Consider the following 18348-nt stretch of genomic DNA (forward strand, 5'->3'; position numbering starts at 1 on the left):
AGTCGGTTAAGCGTCCGACTTCAGCCAGGTCACGACCTCGCGGTCCGTGAGTTGGAGCCCCGCGTCAGGCTCTGGGCTGATGGCTCGGAGCCTGGAGCCTGTTTCCGATTCTGTGTCTCCCTCTCTCTCTGCCCTTCCCCCGTTCATGCTCTGTCTCTCTCTGTCTCAAAAAAAAAAAAATAAATAAATAAACGTTAAAAAAAAATTAGGGGCGTCTGGGTGGCTCAGTTGGTTGAGCCTCCAACTTTGGCTCAGGTCATGATCTCATGATCTGTGAGTTCAAGCCCTGCGTCGGGCTCTGTGCTGACAGCTCAGAGCCTGGAGCCTGCTTCAGATTCTGTGTCTCCCTCTCTCTCTCTCTCTCTCTGACCCTCCCCTATTCATGCTATCTTTCTGTATCAAAAATAAATAAACATAAAAAAAATTTAAAAAAAATTAAAAAAAAAAGGGGGGGCTCCTGGGTGGCTCGGTCGGTTAAGCGTCCGACTTCGGCTCAGGTCATGATCTCATGGTCTGTGAGTTTGAGCCCCATGTTGGGTTCTATGCTGACAGCTCAGAGCCTGGAGCCTGCTTCGGATTCTGTGTCTCCCTCTCTCTCTGCCCCTCCCCTGTTCATGCTCTGTCTCTCTCTCTGTCTCAAAAATAAATAAACGTTAAAAAAATTTTAAAAATATATGCATCCTAACACTCAGTGGGGTGTTGTCTCCTGGTCTCTGTAAATGTTCAATCGTCTCTCTTCAGCTGTTGCTAGGTTGCCCTCTGACACCTTTCCTTCCGACACAGCACATAGGACATTGGCCCTACTCGTTCTATTCCCTAAGTATCTTGAATTTCCCTTTGTGGTCTCTGTATGCTGCATTCTGGAACATTTCTTCAATATTGTATTCCAGTTTTATAAATGGCTCTTCAGCTCTGCCTCGTCCCTAATGGAATGGATTTTTTTAATGTATTGATTTTATTGTATTTTCATCTCTGAAACTTCTTAATTGTTTCAAGAATTGCCTATATTTTTGTAACATGAGCCATATTCTTGCATCAAAAATTAAATATCTCCTTTAATTTTTTGAAAATATTTTTAATGTTCATTTATTTTTGAGAGAGAGAGAGACACAGAGTGCTAATGGGGGAGGGTCAGAGAGAGGGGGAGACACGGAATCCGAAGCAGGTTCCAGGCTCTGAGCTGTCAGCACAGAGCCCAACGCAGGGCTCGAAGTCACAAACTGTGAGCTCATGACCTGAGCTGAAGTCAGACGCTTAACTGACTGAGCCACCCAGACACCCCGGGTAATAGATGAATATTTAGATAAAGGTTACCACGTCCTCCAACATCAGAGCTCTAACCCAAATAAATAAACATCTTCATGCAGGGCCCCAGAATGGGAAGGAGTACTCTGCCCCAGACACAAGGGGCACTGAGAGACAGGAGGGACTCATGGGCATGTTCCCAGGAAGTGGAGGTGGATGATGACACAGGAAAATAGAGAAGTCCATGAAGGCTGTGACAGAAAGAAAGCCGACACTCTGGGACCAGGAGAGGGTTTACGTTTCCTTCTCTATTTCACTATATTTCTCCTCTGTGTGCATCACCATGGTGACCTTGACCTGAGCCATGCAGAAATGTCACAGCTGTGTTTGCACTGACATGAGGCTGCAGAGGAGCCGGAACCCACACCCCCTGCAGCATTTCTGGGGCCTGGGGACCCCGTGGGAGGTGAGGACCCTCAGGGATGTGCTGAGAATGAAGGAGAACCCGTAGGGGAGGCTCTGGGAGGGAAGGATGTGCCCTGATCTCCTCACCTGGATGGGACATCTCAAGAAGCCTTGGGTCCACTTGCTGCACCATCATGGACATCAGAGTTGGTCCCCTGGAAACAGGTTGTTCCCCTTCCTGTGGGGCTGCTGATGTGACAACCCCATGACCAGGCAGACCAGCCCCCAAGTGGCCACACCCTGTGCTTCTGTCTGTCCTGCGGGCACTGAGGTCCCTCCGTCTGCACAGCTGGGGCCAGAGGCAGAGACGCCATGACCCCCACCCTCACGGCCCTGCTCCTCCTCGGTGAGATCTCAGGAGGGGAGGGGATGCCCTAGTCTGGGAGGGACCCGCATCACAGCCAGGCCCTGGGGTTTCAGAGACCCCAGGCACAGGAAGCTCACAGGGAGGAGCGGTTCTGCTCAGGATTCGGGGCCATCCTCTCACAGGGACTCTCTTCCAGGGCTGAGTGTGGGCCCCAGGACCCGAGCACAGGCAGGTGAGTGTGTCCCCAGGTGTCCCATCCCACCTCCTCACTGAGGACAGGGGTCACCCACCAGTCAGCTGGGAATGGAGAACAGCAGTTCTGGGCGGATGGAGAGGGACGTCTGGGGGTTTGGGGTTGATCTGGGAACTGGGGGTGGGGAAGGTCTTGTGACCCAGCCTCTGTTTCCTTCCAGGGACCCTCCCCAAACCCTCCATCTGGGCTGAGCCAGGCTATGTGGTCCCCCGGGGTAGTGCTGTGACCATTTGGTGTCAGGGAATCCTGGAGGCCCAAGTGTTCTTTCTGGATAAAGAGGAACACTCAGGGTTCTGGGATGTTCATTTCCCAAAGAAGCCTGGGAACACGGCCAAGTTCTCCATCACACACATGACAGATGGACATGCAGGACGGTATCACTGTTCCTCTCGAAGGCCCGCTAGTTTGTCAGAACACAGTGACCCCCTGGAGCTGGTGGTGACAGGTGCGAGCCCCCTCAGGGTCCCCGCCCCAGGCTCTGCCCTCAGGGAGGGGGTCTGCTCCCAGAGTGTCTCCCTCTCACAGTCCAGCCCTGGGGGTATTGTGGGGGGTGGAATCTGAGCCCCATTTAACACGCCCCCTCCTCCTCTCCTAGGATTCCATGGCAAACCCCGTCTCTCAGCCCTGCCCAGCCCCGTCGTGACCTCAGGAGGGAAGGTGACTCTCCAGTGTGCCTCATGGGAGAAATTTGACAGGTTTGTCCTGAGGAAGGAAGGAGAACCCAGACCCTCGTCGACCCTCGACTCCCAGCGACCCACTAGTGGGCAGTTCCAGGCCCTGTTTCCTGTGGGCCCCGTGACCCCCAACGTCAGGTGGACATTCAGATGCTATGGCTATTTCAGCAAAACCCCCCAGATGTGGTCCTACCCCAGTAAACCCCTGGAGCTCCTGGTCTCAGGTGAGAACCTGTCCCATAGTGTTCCTGTGGTCTCCTCTAGGCTCTGTGTGGGACACCCCCGATCTAGGCTGAGAATGAGGGGTTGCAAGGGAGGGTCATCCAGAGGGACATCCAGCCCTCAGAGGAATGGAAGGCCATGGGGTCCTCCCACCCCTGCCCCTTCCTACAAGCCCATCACTAGAAGCTCCAGGTGGATGCAAGAGGTTCTTTTGGGGCTCCAGGGCAGATCCACCAGAAGAGTTTGAGCCTAGAGGGGGTCTGTCTGGGAAGCTCCAGCCCCCTACCCTCCTCTTGTCTCTTTCCCAGGAACTTCTGGGGGCCCCAGCCCCCCACCCACAGGACCTGGCTCCACAGAGAGTGAGTCACTGGGGCCTCTTCGCTCAGAAGGAGTCCAGACAATCTCAGGGAGTCTGAGAGCCTCTCAGAGGATCTACCTCCCCGTGAGATGCTCAGAAACCATCTTGCGTCCAAGGGGGCTGGGAGTCCAGTAAAGATGCCAGGGGGACCACCAGGCTCCAAGCCGACAGACGAGGGCTGGCGTGGCCGTGGCAGAGGGAGAGGGTGGGGGCCCAGCTGGGGGAGCAGGAGCCAGGCTGAAGTGAGGAGCTCGGATAGCCTCACCACCTCACCTCCCTGCCCTGGGTTTATGATGAGGGCCCATTGAGGGGAGAGGTCTCAGTGCTCCCTGAGATGGTGATTTGGGGCAGGTCCCTTTCCATCAGGGCCTCCGTTTCTCTATTTGTGATAGGGGAGAGTCCTGGCTCAGATTTCATGGTCATGTCCGCTCTGGCCCTGTAGGGGCGCTGCCCTAGGTCTGTAGAATTGGAAGGTGCACAGTGTGGGTTGCAGGGTGCAGAGAAGAGCAGAGCAGTGATGCTGGTGACGTCCCCAGTACTCTTCTGCCAGCCCTGTGGTGCTCAGCCTGGCCTTACCCAGGCAGCCCTGATGGAAAGAAATCAGCATCAAACAGAAACAAACAAGGGCTTGGCGGTCGGGCTCTAGGGGATGTAAATCCCAGATGAGCCACTTGCAGACTGTGGGTCCGTGGACAAGTCCTTTCCCTGTCTGAGTCCCCACTTCACTCCTTACTAAACGCATCTCCTACCGTCTCCCTCACGGATTTGCTGAGAGGTTTAGGTGGGATCTTGGAAATAATATTCCTCTCTGTGTGGAACAGACCCACGGGGTGTGCAGGAACTGGCATGCTGAAAAGCCCAGACCGGCCCCACTTGTGAGTGTGAGGTCTGCAGCGGGGAGGACGGGTCTTGGCTGGACCTGGGAAGGCATGGAGTCCGTCCCATGCAGGCCCGGTTCTGAGCACCCCAAAGCCTCTGACAATAGGAGGTGTGTTCACCTCTGGCTACAAGAGAGGGCAGGACACATGGGGACGATGGAGCAGGCCATCCCAGTCAAGGTAGGAGCCCAGAGCCTGAAGCAGGTGTCCATTAGGGTGGGCAGTGTGAGGAGCGCACAGGGAGCCCACAGTCCTGGGTTCAGATCCCAGCTCTGTCACCCGCTTCCTGGCTGGGGGATCTGAGGCACCTGACTGATCGCTCTGAGCCTTGGTCTCCTCGTCTGTGAAATGGGTGAAGGCGGGGTGGCCTTCCCCTGGTGCATGATTATAATGGGGATTAACGGTAAATGAATGCATAGACCCCAGCACGGGTCCACACACAGTAGGTGCTCAGTTAACTGACATCATTGGTTCATTCATGACATCACTTGTGTCCAAGGTCTTGAAAAGTACCAGAAAATTGCGATCGGGGCCTCTGTGACCTTAATCTTGCTGCTTGCCCTCCTTGTCCTCCTCCTCCTTCTCCGACTCCGGCACCAGAAAAAATGCTGCAAGTCAGGTAAGCGGATGGCGATGTCTGGTCTAGCTGAGAAGGGAGATCTTACCCTAAAGACATGAAGTGGCTTTTCTTAGAGCACCAGCCAACATATGGCACCAAAACAGAAAGACGTGTTCAGTTTGGAAAAGCCTCCAAAATGAACAATAACAAAAAAAAATGTCTAGGAATCTCTTCCCATCACAACCTCCTTGGGACAGAGATGGGGATTCCCAGGAAGCGCAGTTATGAGGGCAGGGGTCCCACATGGGGGTACCTGCACCCAACACCCAAGGAACCACGCCGGTGATGAGGAATGGGGGGGGGGGGGGCCCTGGGAGGGATGCAGTCTCCCTGCGGCCAAGAGCAGGGGGGAGGGGTCACAGCGGTGAGGAGTGGGAGCAGGATGCGGAAGTAGTTGGGAGATTAGTTGCTTTGAGCAAATATGTAAGTATCTCGGGGATAAAGGGAGCCCAGTTGCTCAAGATCTGCAGGGATTTATAAATGTGCAAAGGCAGGTGGCTACAAAAAACTCTGAGCTGTCGTACCGGAATTGGAAGTGTCAGTGTGACCTCACTAAGAGATATACTTACACATCGACGGACACAAAACAACTGTATGGGTGTGTTGGTTGTCGGGTGCGCGCGCACACACACACACACACACGCACGCACACGTATGTCCCAGCTATGTCCACCAATAAAACCTAGACACTGACAACAAACAACCATCCAGGTTCTGGCTTTTATATACCGCCCTGTAGTAAAAGGAATGGGGGGAGGGGCTCCTGGGTGGCTCAGTTTAGCATCTGACTTTTTTTTTTTAATTTTTTTTTAACGTTTATTTATTTTTGAGACAGAGAGAGACAGAGCATGAACGGGGGAGGGTCAGAGAGAGAGGGGACACACAGAATCTGAAACAGGCTCCAGGCTCTGAGCCATCAGCAAAGAGCCCGACGCAGGGCTCGAACTCACAGACCGCGAAATCACGACCTGAGCTGAAGTCGGATGCTTAACCGACTGAGCCACCCAGGCGCCCCTAGTGTCTGACTCTTGATACAGGCTCAGGTCATGATCTCACGGTTCGTGGGTTCAACCCTGTCCGCACTAACAGCGTGGAGGCTGCTTGGGATTCTTTCTCTCTCTGCCTCTCTCTCTCTCAAAATAAACAAATCGACTTTAAAATGTTTCGTAAAAAGAAGGAATTAGGTTTCATCGGAGAAACTCTTTATTCCAGGTTGGGACAGGGGGACTACTGGAGGCTGCTGGGGCATCTCAGTGTGCCAGAAAGTGCAAACATTCGCAAAGAATGATGGAGACAGGGCAGAATGACCCAGAAGCCAGCTGGAAGGAACTCCCTTTGGAAAACTCTAGAATAATCTGAGCATCCAAGTATTGGATTACAATGCACTGAATATAATGGAAATCCACTAGTTTATAGAGTAAATTAGTGAATGCATGGGGGCAGAGGGAACACTTTAATGTTCATTTATTTCTGAGACAGAGAGAGACAGAGCATGAGTGGGGGAGGGGCAGAGAGTGAGGGAGACAGAGAATCCGAAGCAGGCTCTGGGCTCTGAGATAGCAGCACAGAGCCCGACGCGGGACTCGAACTCACAAACCGTGAGATCATGGCCCGAGCCGAAGTCAGATACTTAACCGACTGAGCCACCCAGGCGCCTCAAGAACAGACACAGACTTTTATTTTATTTTATTAAAATATGTTTAATGTTTATCCGTTTATTTTGAGAGAGTGAGAGCAGGGGAGGGGCAGAGAGAGAGGGAGAGAGAGAATCCCAAGCGGGCTTTGCACTCTCAGTACAGAGCCCGACACGGGGCTCGAACCCACAAACGATGAGATCATGAACTGAGCCAAAACCAAGAGGCAACTGCCTAACTGAGCCACCCAGGCGCCCCAGACCTAGACTTTTAAAGATGTTCTTTCAGTTTTAGAAAAAGAAAACGTATTTGAATCATCCATGCACATTTTGTGTGTTAGAGTCTAGTGTGTTTTGCGTGTTTTGTGTTTGGTTTCGTGTTGGCCCTGAATCCCAGATTGATGGTGGCGGCTGTATAACCTTGTCAGGGCTCAGATCTCCGAGATCTTAATGCAGCCCCGGGGGCCAGGTTCTGGGGTGGGTTAGAAGCGAATTTCTAATTTTGTGCAGGTGCTCTGCATCCTGAGGCTGAGACCAGAGCCCTGCAGAAAAGGTAATCTGTGTGATTCCAGGTACATCCCTGCCCCCTGTCGGGCCTCGGTCTCCCTATCTGAGGGTGGGAGGGGCGTGTGGGACTGCAGGGTTTCGGGAATCTTGGCATGAAATAGAATCTTCTCATTCTCCAGATGCTGAGGTGAGAGAGTCCCAACCTGAGGAAGACAGACAGATGGACAGTCGGGTGAGCCCCAGCTCCTGTCCAGCGCCCCCAGCACAGCCTGGATTTAGTTAATTAGCTAAATCCATGGGCTGCCTCTCCAGCTTCCTATCCCTCAACTCAGCAGCATCTGACCTCACCCTTCCTCTTGAAAGGTGATACACGCAGGCTGCTGGGACACCACTTCTCAGTGGCTTTTTTCTGACGTCATGTGGGCCCCTTCTTCTCGGTCTCCTTTTAACTGCTGGTTGTCCATAATGGTAGTGCTGCCAGGGATGGTTGTATAGTTTGTGCACTGCACAATAGTGACTGTGAGGATTGAGACCCTACTTGAGGTCACATGAGTGCAAAAGTACCCAAGCCAGGGATTCACATGATCCAATTTATGGTTTGGGTTTTTTTTTTTCATGTTTATTTATTTTGGAGAGAGAGAAACACAGAGTGTGAGCGGGGGAGGGGCAGAGAGAGAGGGAGACACAGAATCCGAAGCAGGCTCCAGGCTGTAAGCTTGTCAGCACAGAGCCCGACGTGGGGCTCGAACTCACGAACCATGAGATCATGACCTGAGCTGAAGTCCAACGCTCAGCCAACTGAGCCACCCAGGCGCCCTCATCCGATTTATGTTTTAAAATTAACTCTGGCATCTAGGTGGACAGGTAAGTGAGGAAGGACATAGTGGACGAGTTCCACCCCCCCTCCCCGGATCCCACAGCAGAACCGTGACAGTGAGTCCCCCAGGGGAGTGACTGTGCCCCAGGGGAACCACTCAGGGGTGGGGGTGGCCACTCTTCCTTCCCCCTTGGGAGGGATTGTTGGATAGACAAGTGGGAGAGAACAGTCAGGTGGGTTCTTGCTGCTCCTGGCACCCCGGCTCCCCCACCTGTCACATACCTGACTCCCACTCCCCGCCCTCCAGGCTGTGGCATCTGAAGACCCCCAGGATGTGACCTATGCCCAGCTGAACAGCCTGAATCTTGAACAGGAGACAAGTGCACCCCCTTCCTCACGGGCAGGGGAGCTGCCCTCAGAGCCCATCATGTATGCCACTCTGGCCAGGAAGGACGCACACCCCACACTCCAGGGAGGGGACTGCAGGAACCCCAGGACGCAGTGAGGCTGCCCCCAAGGACACTCAGCTAATACCCCCTGCACCTGGAGACCTCTCATATGGGAGCAGGATATCCTAGAGCTTCAGAAGTCATCTAATTCGCCAGATGAAGAGAAATAGCAGCTCCAAATTTTTAGAAAGAAAAGAAACACTTCTAAATAACCAGTGGACAAGAGAAGCCAGCCACAGATGAAGATAGGACTTCTTTTTTTTTTTTTTACTCCCATGACAATGCAAAAATTCTACATCAACGCATAGTTTTACCTAAATGGTAATGTAAATGCCGTATGCCAAGACGAAATGGGGAAAGTCAGTGCCTGAATGTAATTAGTGCCAAGAGAAGAGAGCCTGAAAGTCAACAACGCAGGCAATGTTCTATGGGAGCTAGAGAAAGGATAGCAAATTCATCCCATGGCAGTGGGTAAAAATCAATAGACCTTACGCTGATCACAAAGAATAAAAAAGAGAACAATCAATTGTGTGAGCTTGGGCTGCTGTAATAAGATACCATAGACGGGGGAGGTGGTGTCGTTAAACAACAGAAATGTATTTCTTCATAATTCTGGAGTCCGGAAGCCCAAGCCCAAGGTGCTGACATGTTTGGTGGTCTGGCGTCCTTCGAGGGTTCTCCGCACGGCTGACGGACGGCTGCTCGTGTGGCCTTTCCTCGGTGGGTGTGTGAGGGAAAGAGAGAGAGCCCTCCTGTTTCTTCTTATAGGGTCACTTACCTTCTTTGACCGCCCACCCTTATGATCTCACCTACCTTCATTATTCCTTAGAGGCCCCTTTCCAAACACAACCACACTGGGAGTTAAGGCTTCAACATGAATTTCTGGCGGGGGGAGGGACATAGATACCCAGACCATTTCATTCCACCCTGTGTCCCTCCCCCAGGATTCACGTCCTTCTCCCACGCAAAGTACATTCATTCCATCCCTACAGCCCGCCCCTCCCCCAAATCTACACTCATTCCAGCATCAACAGTCAAATCTAACATCCAGAGTTGCATCTAAATATCTTACAAATCAGATATGGGGGAGCTTCCTTCGGGGTATGGCTCCTTCTAAGGCAGAATTCCTCTGCAGGTGTGAACCCGTGAGCCAGACAAGTGATGTGCCTCCAGAGTACAAAGCCGGGGCAGGGGTAGGAGAGAGAATTCCCATTCCCTGAGGAAGCGATAAGAAAGAAGACAGAGGTGACAGTGTTCGAAATGGAGCAACGCAACTTCCATAGATCGGCAGGCTCCAGGATAACCCTCTTGGGCTCCAGGCTCTGCCCGCCAGGCCCTCTGTGGCACGGCGCCACCTCCGTGGTGCACAGCTGCGTGGTCCTTCTGGGTGAGGACCCCCAAGGCTCTGTGCAGGGCCTGCCCTGTGGAAACTGAGGCAGTTTCCAAACTGAAACCAAGGAGCCAGCCTGATCTCTGAATTGCCTTTGGGGGACATTCTTCCCTCTTCTGGAAAACCAGCACATGTTTGTAGACAAGCCCACCGTCCCATCTCGTAGAGTCTGAGAAGACTTGACGGCTTTCATTCCCGCTGTCCCGTCCCCGTCCCCTGGCCGCACGTCCGCTCCTACAGTCCCTTAATGTTGGCTCCTCTCTCTCATCTGTCGGACAGTCTTCCCGCTCTTTGTTCTGTGTCCTCTGGCTCAACAGTCTGTGCCTCCATCCACCTCCCCGCTCTGGAGTCTCAGGGGGTCCCCCACCCACGTTGCTCCGGGCACACGCCAACCCTTTGCTTAGGCGTCTCCTCAGCGAAACATGCGACTGTGTGGGGCGCTTGCCCTGTGCTCCACAAACGTCAAGACACAGCTCAGCCACGTTCTTTGCCGCTTTCAAACAGGGGTCACGTTTGTCCCCACGATCCAGTGCCTCGTTCTTCATTTTGGCCCGAGGTCCTGCCCGAACGGACTTACCCGCCCATACTTCTGTTTGGCATTTCTAAACTCCTCCAGCCTCTTTCTGTTGTCACTCTCAAAGGTTCTCCGCATCTTTTTTTCTTTTTTAAGTTGTATTTATTCATTTTGAGAGAGGGCTCAAGCGTGAGCGGGGGAGGAGCAGAGAGAGAGAGAGAGAGAGAGAGAGAGAGAGAGAATCCCAAACAGGCTCCACGCTGTCAGCACAGAGCCCCAACCAGGGCTTGATCCCACAAACAGAGAGATCATGACCAGAGCCGGAAACCAAGAGTTGGGCGCCCAACGGACTGAGCTGCCCAGGTGCCCCCCGCTGCTTCCGCATTTTGGATATTTGTTCCCACAGCACGGCACTTCTTGGTACTGAAATCTGCATTCGTCTGTTCCGGCTTCTGTTAACAAAGATCACAGACTGGGTGGTTTAAGCTACAGAAGTTTCAGGGAAGGTGCCAGCACGGCTGTTGTCTGGTTTGGGCTGTCTGCTGGGGTTGCAGGGAGCCCCTTCTTGCTGCGTGCTTGCCTGGCCTTTGCCCGCTGGGAGCACATAGAGAGAGACGGAGAGAGCACTCTCTGGGCCTCTTCTTTTCTCTTTTTAAATGTTTATTTATTTTTAAGAGAGAGAGCAAGGGAGGGGTAGAGAGAGAGGGAGACACAGAATCTGAAGCAGGCCCCAGGCTCTGAGCTGTCAGCACAGAGCCCGACACGGGGCTCGAACTCACGGACCGCAAGATCATGACCTGAGCCGAAGTCGGACGCTTAACCCACCGAGCCACCCGGATGCCCACCTTTGAGCTTTTAAATCAGTTACACTGCCGGTTAAAATTATCCCACAAAACTCACTCCGGGCCCAGCAAATTTTACTGTGAGCGCCTCCAAACAATTATGGATGACAAACACCATCGGTATAGACATTTTTATAGCAAATGCATTCCCGTACATTTCGTAACAAGAATATCACACTTTGGCCTCCCACGTACGCTTAGATATAAAATAACTTAAAAAATGGGGGGAAATATCTAATTACATTACTGCTCAGTTCACATGCATAATGGGGAGGAGACAAATATTTCAATAAAGAATTCTCCCCAACAAATTGGGGACTTAATCTAAGCATTGTCCCCTAAATCTTATAGGCAGGCCCCCAGAATGGGGAGGAGGGATCTGCCCCAGAGGCAAGGGGCACTGAGGAACCAGGAGGGACTCACAGGCGTGTTTCCATGCTTGGGGCATGGACGCTGTCACAGGGAAATAGAGAAGTCCATGAATGCTGACATAGAAAGAAAACCCAAATCTGGGGCCAAGAGTGAAATCTTACTTCCTTCTCTATTTCGCTATATTTCTCCTCTGTGTGCATCACCACGTGACCTTGACCTGAGCCATGCAGAAATGTCACAGCTGTGTTTGCACTGACATGAGGCTGCAGAGGAGCCGGAACCCACACCCCCTGCAGCATCTCTGGGGCCTGGGGACCCCGTGGGAGGTGAGGACTCTCAGGGATGTGCTGAGAATGAAGGAGAACCCGTAGGGGAGGCTCTGGGAGGGAAGGATGTGCCCTGATCTCCTCACCTGGATGGGACATCTCAAGAAGCCTTGGGTCCACTTACTGCACCATCATGGACATCAGAGTTGGTCCCCTGGAAACAGGTTGTTCCCCTTCCTGTGGGGCTGCTGATGTGACAACCCCATGACCAGGCAGACCAGCCCCCAAGTGGCCACACCCTGTGCTTCTGTCTGTCCTGCAGGCACTGAGGTCCCTCCGTCTGCACAGCTGGGGCCAGAGGCAGAGACGCCATGACCCCCACCCTCACGGCCCTGCTCCTCCTCGGTGAGATCTCAGGAGGGGAGGGGATGCCCTAGTCTGGGAGGGACCCGCATCACAGCCAGGCCCTGGGGTTTCAGAGACCCCAGGCACAAGAGGCTTATGGGGAGGAGGGGTTCTGCTCAGGATTCGGGGCCATCCTCTCACAGGGACTCTCTTCCAGGGCTGAGTGTGGAACCCAGGACCCAAGTGCAGGCAGGTGAGTGTGTCCCCAGGTGTCCCATCCCACCTCCTTACTGGGGACAGGGGTCACCCACCAGGCAGCTGGGAATGGAGGACAGCAGTTCTGGGCGGATGGAGAGGGACATCTGGGGGTTTGGGGCTGAGCTAAGAACTGAGGGTGGGGAAGGTCTTGTGACCCAGCCTCTGTTTCCTTCCAGGGACCCTCCCCAAACCCTCCATCTGGGCTGAGCCAGGCTCTGTGGTCCCTTGGGGTAGCACTGTGACCATTTGGTGTCAGGGGACCCTGGAGGCCGCGGAGTTCTATCTGGATAAAGATGGACACTCAGTGCCCTGGGACAGACAACCCGCAGTGGAGCCCAGGGACAAGGCCAAGTTCTCCATCATATACATGACAGAGCAGTATGCAGGCCAATATCACTGTTCCTATTGGAGCCCCGCTGGCTTGTCAGAGCGCAGTGACCCCCTGGAGCTGGTGGTGACAGGTGCGAGCCCCCTCAGGGTCCCCGCCCCAGGCTCTGCCCTCAGGGAGGGGATCTTCTCTGAGCGTCTCCCTCTCACAGCCCAGCCCTGGGGATACTGTGGGGGGATCTGGGTCCTATTTAACGTGTCCCTTCCTCCTCTCCTAGGATTCCATGGCAAACCCACTCTCTCAGCCCTGCCCAACCCCATGGTGACTTCAGGAGGGAAGGTGACCCTCCAGTGCACCTCATGGATGGGATTCCATAGGTTCGTCCTGATGAAGGAAGGAGAACCCAGACCCGCCTGGACCCTCGACTCCCAGCGACCCACCAATGGGCAGTTCCAGGCCCTGTTTCCTGTGGGCCCCATAACCCCCAGGCTCAGGTGGACCTTCAGATGCTATGGCTATTTCAGAAACACCCCCCACATATGGTCACTCTCCAGTGATCCCCTGGAGCTCCTGGTCTCAGGTGAGGGAGTCCGGCCCTATGCCCTCTGTGTCCTGATGATCTATTCAGGGCTCTGTCCTCAAGAGTTACCTGGGCTGGGATGGGAGCCATGGCGGGGGGTGCTCCAAAGAGGGTCACTCAAAGGGAGATCTGCCCCTCAGTAGGTCCACAGAAACCCTCTCACACCTGCCCACCCTTTGTCCTTCTCCTGGGTCTAAAGATGCCAGGTGAGCAGCGGGAGGGTCATGGGGAGGCCACAGGGCAGGTGTAGAAGAAGGCTGAGTGAGATGGGGACTCCTGGATTAGCCCCAACCACCCCCCCCCACAGGATCCAACTCACGATTGTTGTGCTACTGGGCTGTTTGTGCTCCTTCTGAGCACAGATCACCCAAGATCAGTTCTGAGAGCCCCTCAGAGGCTCTAACACCCCCTCAGATACTCAGAAACAATCTTGTGTCTCAGGGGAACTGAGATGCCAGTAGAGGTGCCTGGGTGACTACATATGTCCAGAGGCTCTGAGGCTGGGTCATGGGGCATATGAGGGAGAAGACTGAGCAGAGACGGGGTCTCTAAGGGAAGCCTCAGTCCCCTACTCAACTACTGCCTTTTCCTCAGGAACCTCTGGAGGCCCCAGCCCCCCACCCACAGATCCCAGCTCAACAGCTGGTGAGTCACAGTGGCATCTGTCTAAGGGCTTTCCTTCCTGTGTTTCAGAGATGCCAGAGTGACCACCAGGTCCAGGGTCTCTGAGGCGGGGGGGAGGAGGGCTGGGGTGGTCATGGCAGAGGGAGAGGGTGAGGGCCCAGCTAGGGGAGCAGCACCACCTCACCTCCCTGTCCTTTGATTATGAGGTATGGGGTGAAGAGGGGTCTCAGTGCTCCCTGAGATGGTGATTCGCGGCAGGACCCTGGTCCTAGGTGAGGAGTCCCTCCCTGTTGCTGTCCTCTCTGGGCAGAAAAGGCCAGCTCAGGATGCTGTCTACAGGAAATTCTGAGACAGGATGCAATAGGACTATCACAAGGGGCAGTTCCACAGAGGAGGGTCCACCCAGGAGAGCTGGGATAGGCGGGACCTCCCACCAGGGGAATCGCCACCCCTGCAGTCTCAGGGCTGAGGAGAGAGAGGCATGGACTTAGATCCCTCGACCCTGAGAGGAAATGAGGTCAGACTGAGGTTACAAGGCAGAGGTCCCACCCACTTACCTCCTGGTGTCTCTGGCTCAGAAGCAGGGTGTTGGCTGCTAGCCAGGGGCAGGGGCAGGGTAGCTGCTCAACTGGGAGGCAGGTAGGACAGACAAGGATGCCCTGTGGGGCTGAGTCTTCGTGCGCTCAGCTCTCCGGAGAGGTGGAGTTTCTAAGAAAGGTGTTCCCTGTCTGAAGACGGGGGGGCTGCCAGCAGTGATCCCATTTCTGGCCTCCCACTGTCCTGCCTCTCCCCGGAACTCAGACGTGGGAAGGTTCAGAAAGGTGTGGGGGATGCAGGTACATGTGATTTTGTGCATCTGGCCTGGGTCTCAGCAGAGCAAGAGGAAGTCCCAGTACGATGGAGAACAGAAATCCCCATCGATTTAGCGTCTCAGTTCCTCCTCATCTCACACAAAACCGTGGGAGTTTCTCCTAAAAGCCACCCAGCCCTTGTCACCACAATCCTTAGGCCTCCAGCCAGGTGTGGAGAATGTGTGGGATACAGGATGGAGAGGGGGTGGGTTGGCAGCGCTTGGTGTCCAGGCCTGACTTGGAGCACAGTGAGGATGCTGGGCTGGTGGAGGTGGGGATCTGGGACAGTCATAGAGGGCAGACCACCCACACCTGAGCCCTCTCACATCATGACTGGGGCTGCTCAGGCCAAGGTGGAAATTGCTGTGGGTGCAGGTGGAGCCCCCACGAGACAATCCCCTAAAGAGAAGTATCCCCACCTGTGGGCACCACTCTGCTGCCCTTATAAAGTTTTCTTTTATACAAATGCTTAGAAATGAGGTTTATAAATGATGCAGATACATTCTAACGTTTTATTCATTATTTTGTCTACACTCAAAGCTTAAAAGTTGTTCAACTAGTTTATTCATTTATAAGTATGATTTTTTTCTTTATACTTTCTAAATAATAGTTAAGTATATACAAAATGATACTGGTTTGGTTAAATTAGTTTTATATTCTATGATTCTATTAACTTAGTACAGATTCTCCACCTTTCAGTTGCTTTACAATTCATCTGCTTTGATTTACTGATAATAATTTTATCAAACTCAAAAAAAAGACACTTACCTCTTTATTTCCAGATTGTGCACCAACTTTACTTACAGCAAATACCTTATAATAATGATGACAATGTAAGACATTAATACAAAACTCAGTGTTGCTTTAAGAAAATATCTTCATTGATAGCCCTAATTATTTTAAGGCAAACGTAAAACATCTATATATTTATACATATAGTGATACTAACCTGTCCATTTCAGTCTATTTTTCTGTTACATTCAGGTTTCATTAGAAAAAAAATCTTTTCTTTTTTCCTAATGTTTATTTATTTTTGAGAAAGAGAAACACAGAGCACGAGTGGGGGAGGGGCAGAGAGAGGGAGACACAGAATCCAAAGCAGGCTCCAGGCTCCTAGCTGTCAGCACAGAGCCTGACCCAGAGCTCAAACCTGTGAACCATGAGATCATGACCTGAGCCAAGGTCGGAAGCTTAGCCAACTGAGCCACCCAGGTGCTTCAGAAAAAATTCTTTACTCAGTATAAATTAGGAATTATTTCTGGGCTTGTACAACTCCAGGCTTATTCTTTTAAATTTATAGCCCCAATGAGATACATTTGAAAGACTTCTTGGTACCAAAGATTTGCATACTAGCCCACTGAATGATGTGTATTCTTCATTCATACTCTGTGAATTCTATAAGCTTATGTAGAATTTTCACATGGAGATTTATAATTAGCCTGATCTATAATTTTTTATCTTGTTGCATTTTTTTTGTTTTTTTTTTATCTTGTTGCATATTATGTGAAATGGATTGAAATAGGTTTGCAGGATTACCTAATTTTGTGCTCACCAGTTTTATAACAAAACTGATTTTCTCTGCTCTTTATGGCTTTGAGACCAGAAGTGTGACATCCTTGGTTCTGGACATTTATATGGAGAGGAGAGAGATGGTTTTTGAAGATAAAAATCAAATGACTAGTGTTCTACCTTGAAATCTTACATTAGTTTTCAGAGTTATGATTGACAAACAGAGTTAGAGACAGTGAGGAGGAGGAGAAGGAAGAAGAAGAGGAGGAGGACAGTGGTGATGATGATGGTGGTAATATTGATGATGGTGGTGGTGATGATGATAATGGGGATGATGATGGTAACGGTGGTGATGAAGATGCTGCCGATAATGATGGTGGTGGTGATGATGATGATGATGTTGCTGATGATGCAGCATCCCTCATCTATCCTGCCACACCTGGCCCATCTTCCATGCACCAGGGCCCTCCCCCCCACCCTGACTCCCTATTCTCCTCTGGGATCCTCCTACAACAACAAACGTGGATTCATTTACTTCTGAAGAGCGTGCTTAGATCTTTCTGGGGACCTGCTCTCTACACACATCTTCTCTGGGTCTTCACATTGCTCCTCTCAGCCTCTTTCTCCTATTCAGGAATCAACTTAAATGTCCTCTCCAAGTGCGACCCTCATCCTGACATTGTTCAGACATGTCTCCTTCCTACCTAGGGCATTTCAAGTAACTAACACAACCTATGTTGTATGCATTGAATTCTCTCTCTCTCTCTTTCTCTCTCTCTCTCTCTCTCTCTCTCTATATATATATATATATATATATATATATATATATATATATTTGTGACCAACCCGTTTCATGGACACTAAGTCCTGAATTGTTGAAAATACAAGTTCTCCTATCCACAAGAGGTAGCTTAGGTGCTCAGAATAAACACAGAGAATACAAGAGCCCAAGTACTTCTGTATTGAGAGATGATTTATCTCACTAAATTCTGAGCTAGGGGGACACAGGAAGACTCTGCTCCAAACCAACTCAGAAGCAAAGTCTAAATTCAAAAAAGACAGGGAGACTGAAATAATCCATTTAGAACAGAGAGGATCCTTCTATAACAGAGAAAGTATCAATTAATGACTGCATAAGAAGTTATAGCATGAGAACAAGGGGAGGTACGAGAAGACGCAGCCTGGGGGACAAGTTTAAGTCTCATCAGAAATTCATCTTTCTCCACTTTTTTTTTGGCTCTCAGGAGCAGCTGACACCATCAGCCCATCACAAAACAAGTCAGACCACAACACTGGTGAGTAGGAGAAAGTCTCAGTTATGGAAGTGGCATGGAGCGTGAAGTCCTGTCAAGGGGAGGCGGGCACCCTGGGTGGACATACAGGATCTGGGCTGATTTGGGTCTCCCCTGACCTCAGTGACCACTTTGTCCTCAATTCCTAGCATCCCACCCCAAAGATTACACAGTAGAGAATCTCATCCGCATGGTCATGGCTGGCTTGATCCTGGTTGTCCTCGGGATTCTGCTATTTCAGGATCACTACAGTCAGAGAGGAATCCAAGATGCATCCAGGAGGTAAACTCAAGAGAGAACAATGCAACGATCAGAATGACAGAGTCTGGGAAGCACATCTTATGTGCCCAGGAATTTCTGGAAGAGTATGTGAGGCATGTGCTGTGGGAACTGTCAACATTCCATGTTGCCCAGACCAGTCCTCATCCTCTGTGACATCACCTCCAACCTCCAAGGACTTATTCCACATACCACACGACCTAGTGGTCAAGTATATATCTTTCGTCATTATTTATTTGACACCCATAACATTCCCAGGACTAGTAATGATCAGAGAACAGAATCCATGTGAATTTAGCACATACTTTAGTATTCATGCTTGGTGCATTGTGTGAAATCTAGTTGACTTTTGTATAGATTCCTAGCAGGATGGATGGATTCAGGATTGATTATAAATGGAAAGACAGACAGAAAAGTTTACCTCTACACAAACATACACAGCAATCTGCAATAAATTAACTCAGCATCCTC

General features: G+C 51.6%; 2 protein-coding genes across 6 annotated transcripts; both read left to right on the plus strand.

Annotated features, from left to right (window-relative positions):
- The first annotated feature begins 1560 nt into the window (after nt 1-1560).
- On the plus strand, nt 1561-8953 carry LOC131500013 (leukocyte immunoglobulin-like receptor subfamily B member 4). The gene is given in 10 exon segments (XM_058708695.1): nt 1561-1711; nt 1876-2056; nt 2214-2249; nt 2431-2715; nt 2866-3168; nt 3475-3525; nt 4902-5021; nt 7165-7210; nt 7213-7393; nt 8286-8953. Coding segments are annotated over 9 exon segments (1254 nt in total). The 5' UTR covers nt 1561-1711; nt 1876-2022; the 3' UTR covers nt 8484-8953.
- A 56-nt stretch (nt 8954-9009) lies between these two features.
- Nucleotides 9010-18348, plus strand: LILRA5 (leukocyte immunoglobulin like receptor A5). 5 transcript variants are annotated; one of them, XM_058708679.1, is made up of 9 exons: nt 9010-9147; nt 9563-11871; nt 12036-12216; nt 12374-12409; nt 12591-12875; nt 13020-13322; nt 13917-13967; nt 17551-17601; nt 17840-18348. In XM_058708679.1, the coding sequence occupies exons 3-9, from the start codon at nt 12183-12185 to the stop codon at nt 18031-18033; spliced, it is 954 nt and encodes a 317-aa protein (XP_058564662.1). In that variant the 5' UTR covers nt 9010-9147; nt 9563-11871; nt 12036-12182; the 3' UTR covers nt 18034-18348. The 5 variants fall into 5 exon arrangements, with proteins under 5 accessions (XP_058564662.1, XP_058564664.1, XP_058564663.1 ...); XM_058708681.1 differs by having other exon boundaries at nt 17748-18093; XM_058708680.1 differs by lacking the exon at nt 13917-13967.

Source organism: Neofelis nebulosa, chromosome 17 (genome assembly GCF_028018385.1).
Source record: "Neofelis nebulosa isolate mNeoNeb1 chromosome 17, mNeoNeb1.pri, whole genome shotgun sequence".
NCBI classification, from domain to species: domain Eukaryota; kingdom Metazoa; phylum Chordata; class Mammalia; order Carnivora; family Felidae; genus Neofelis; species Neofelis nebulosa.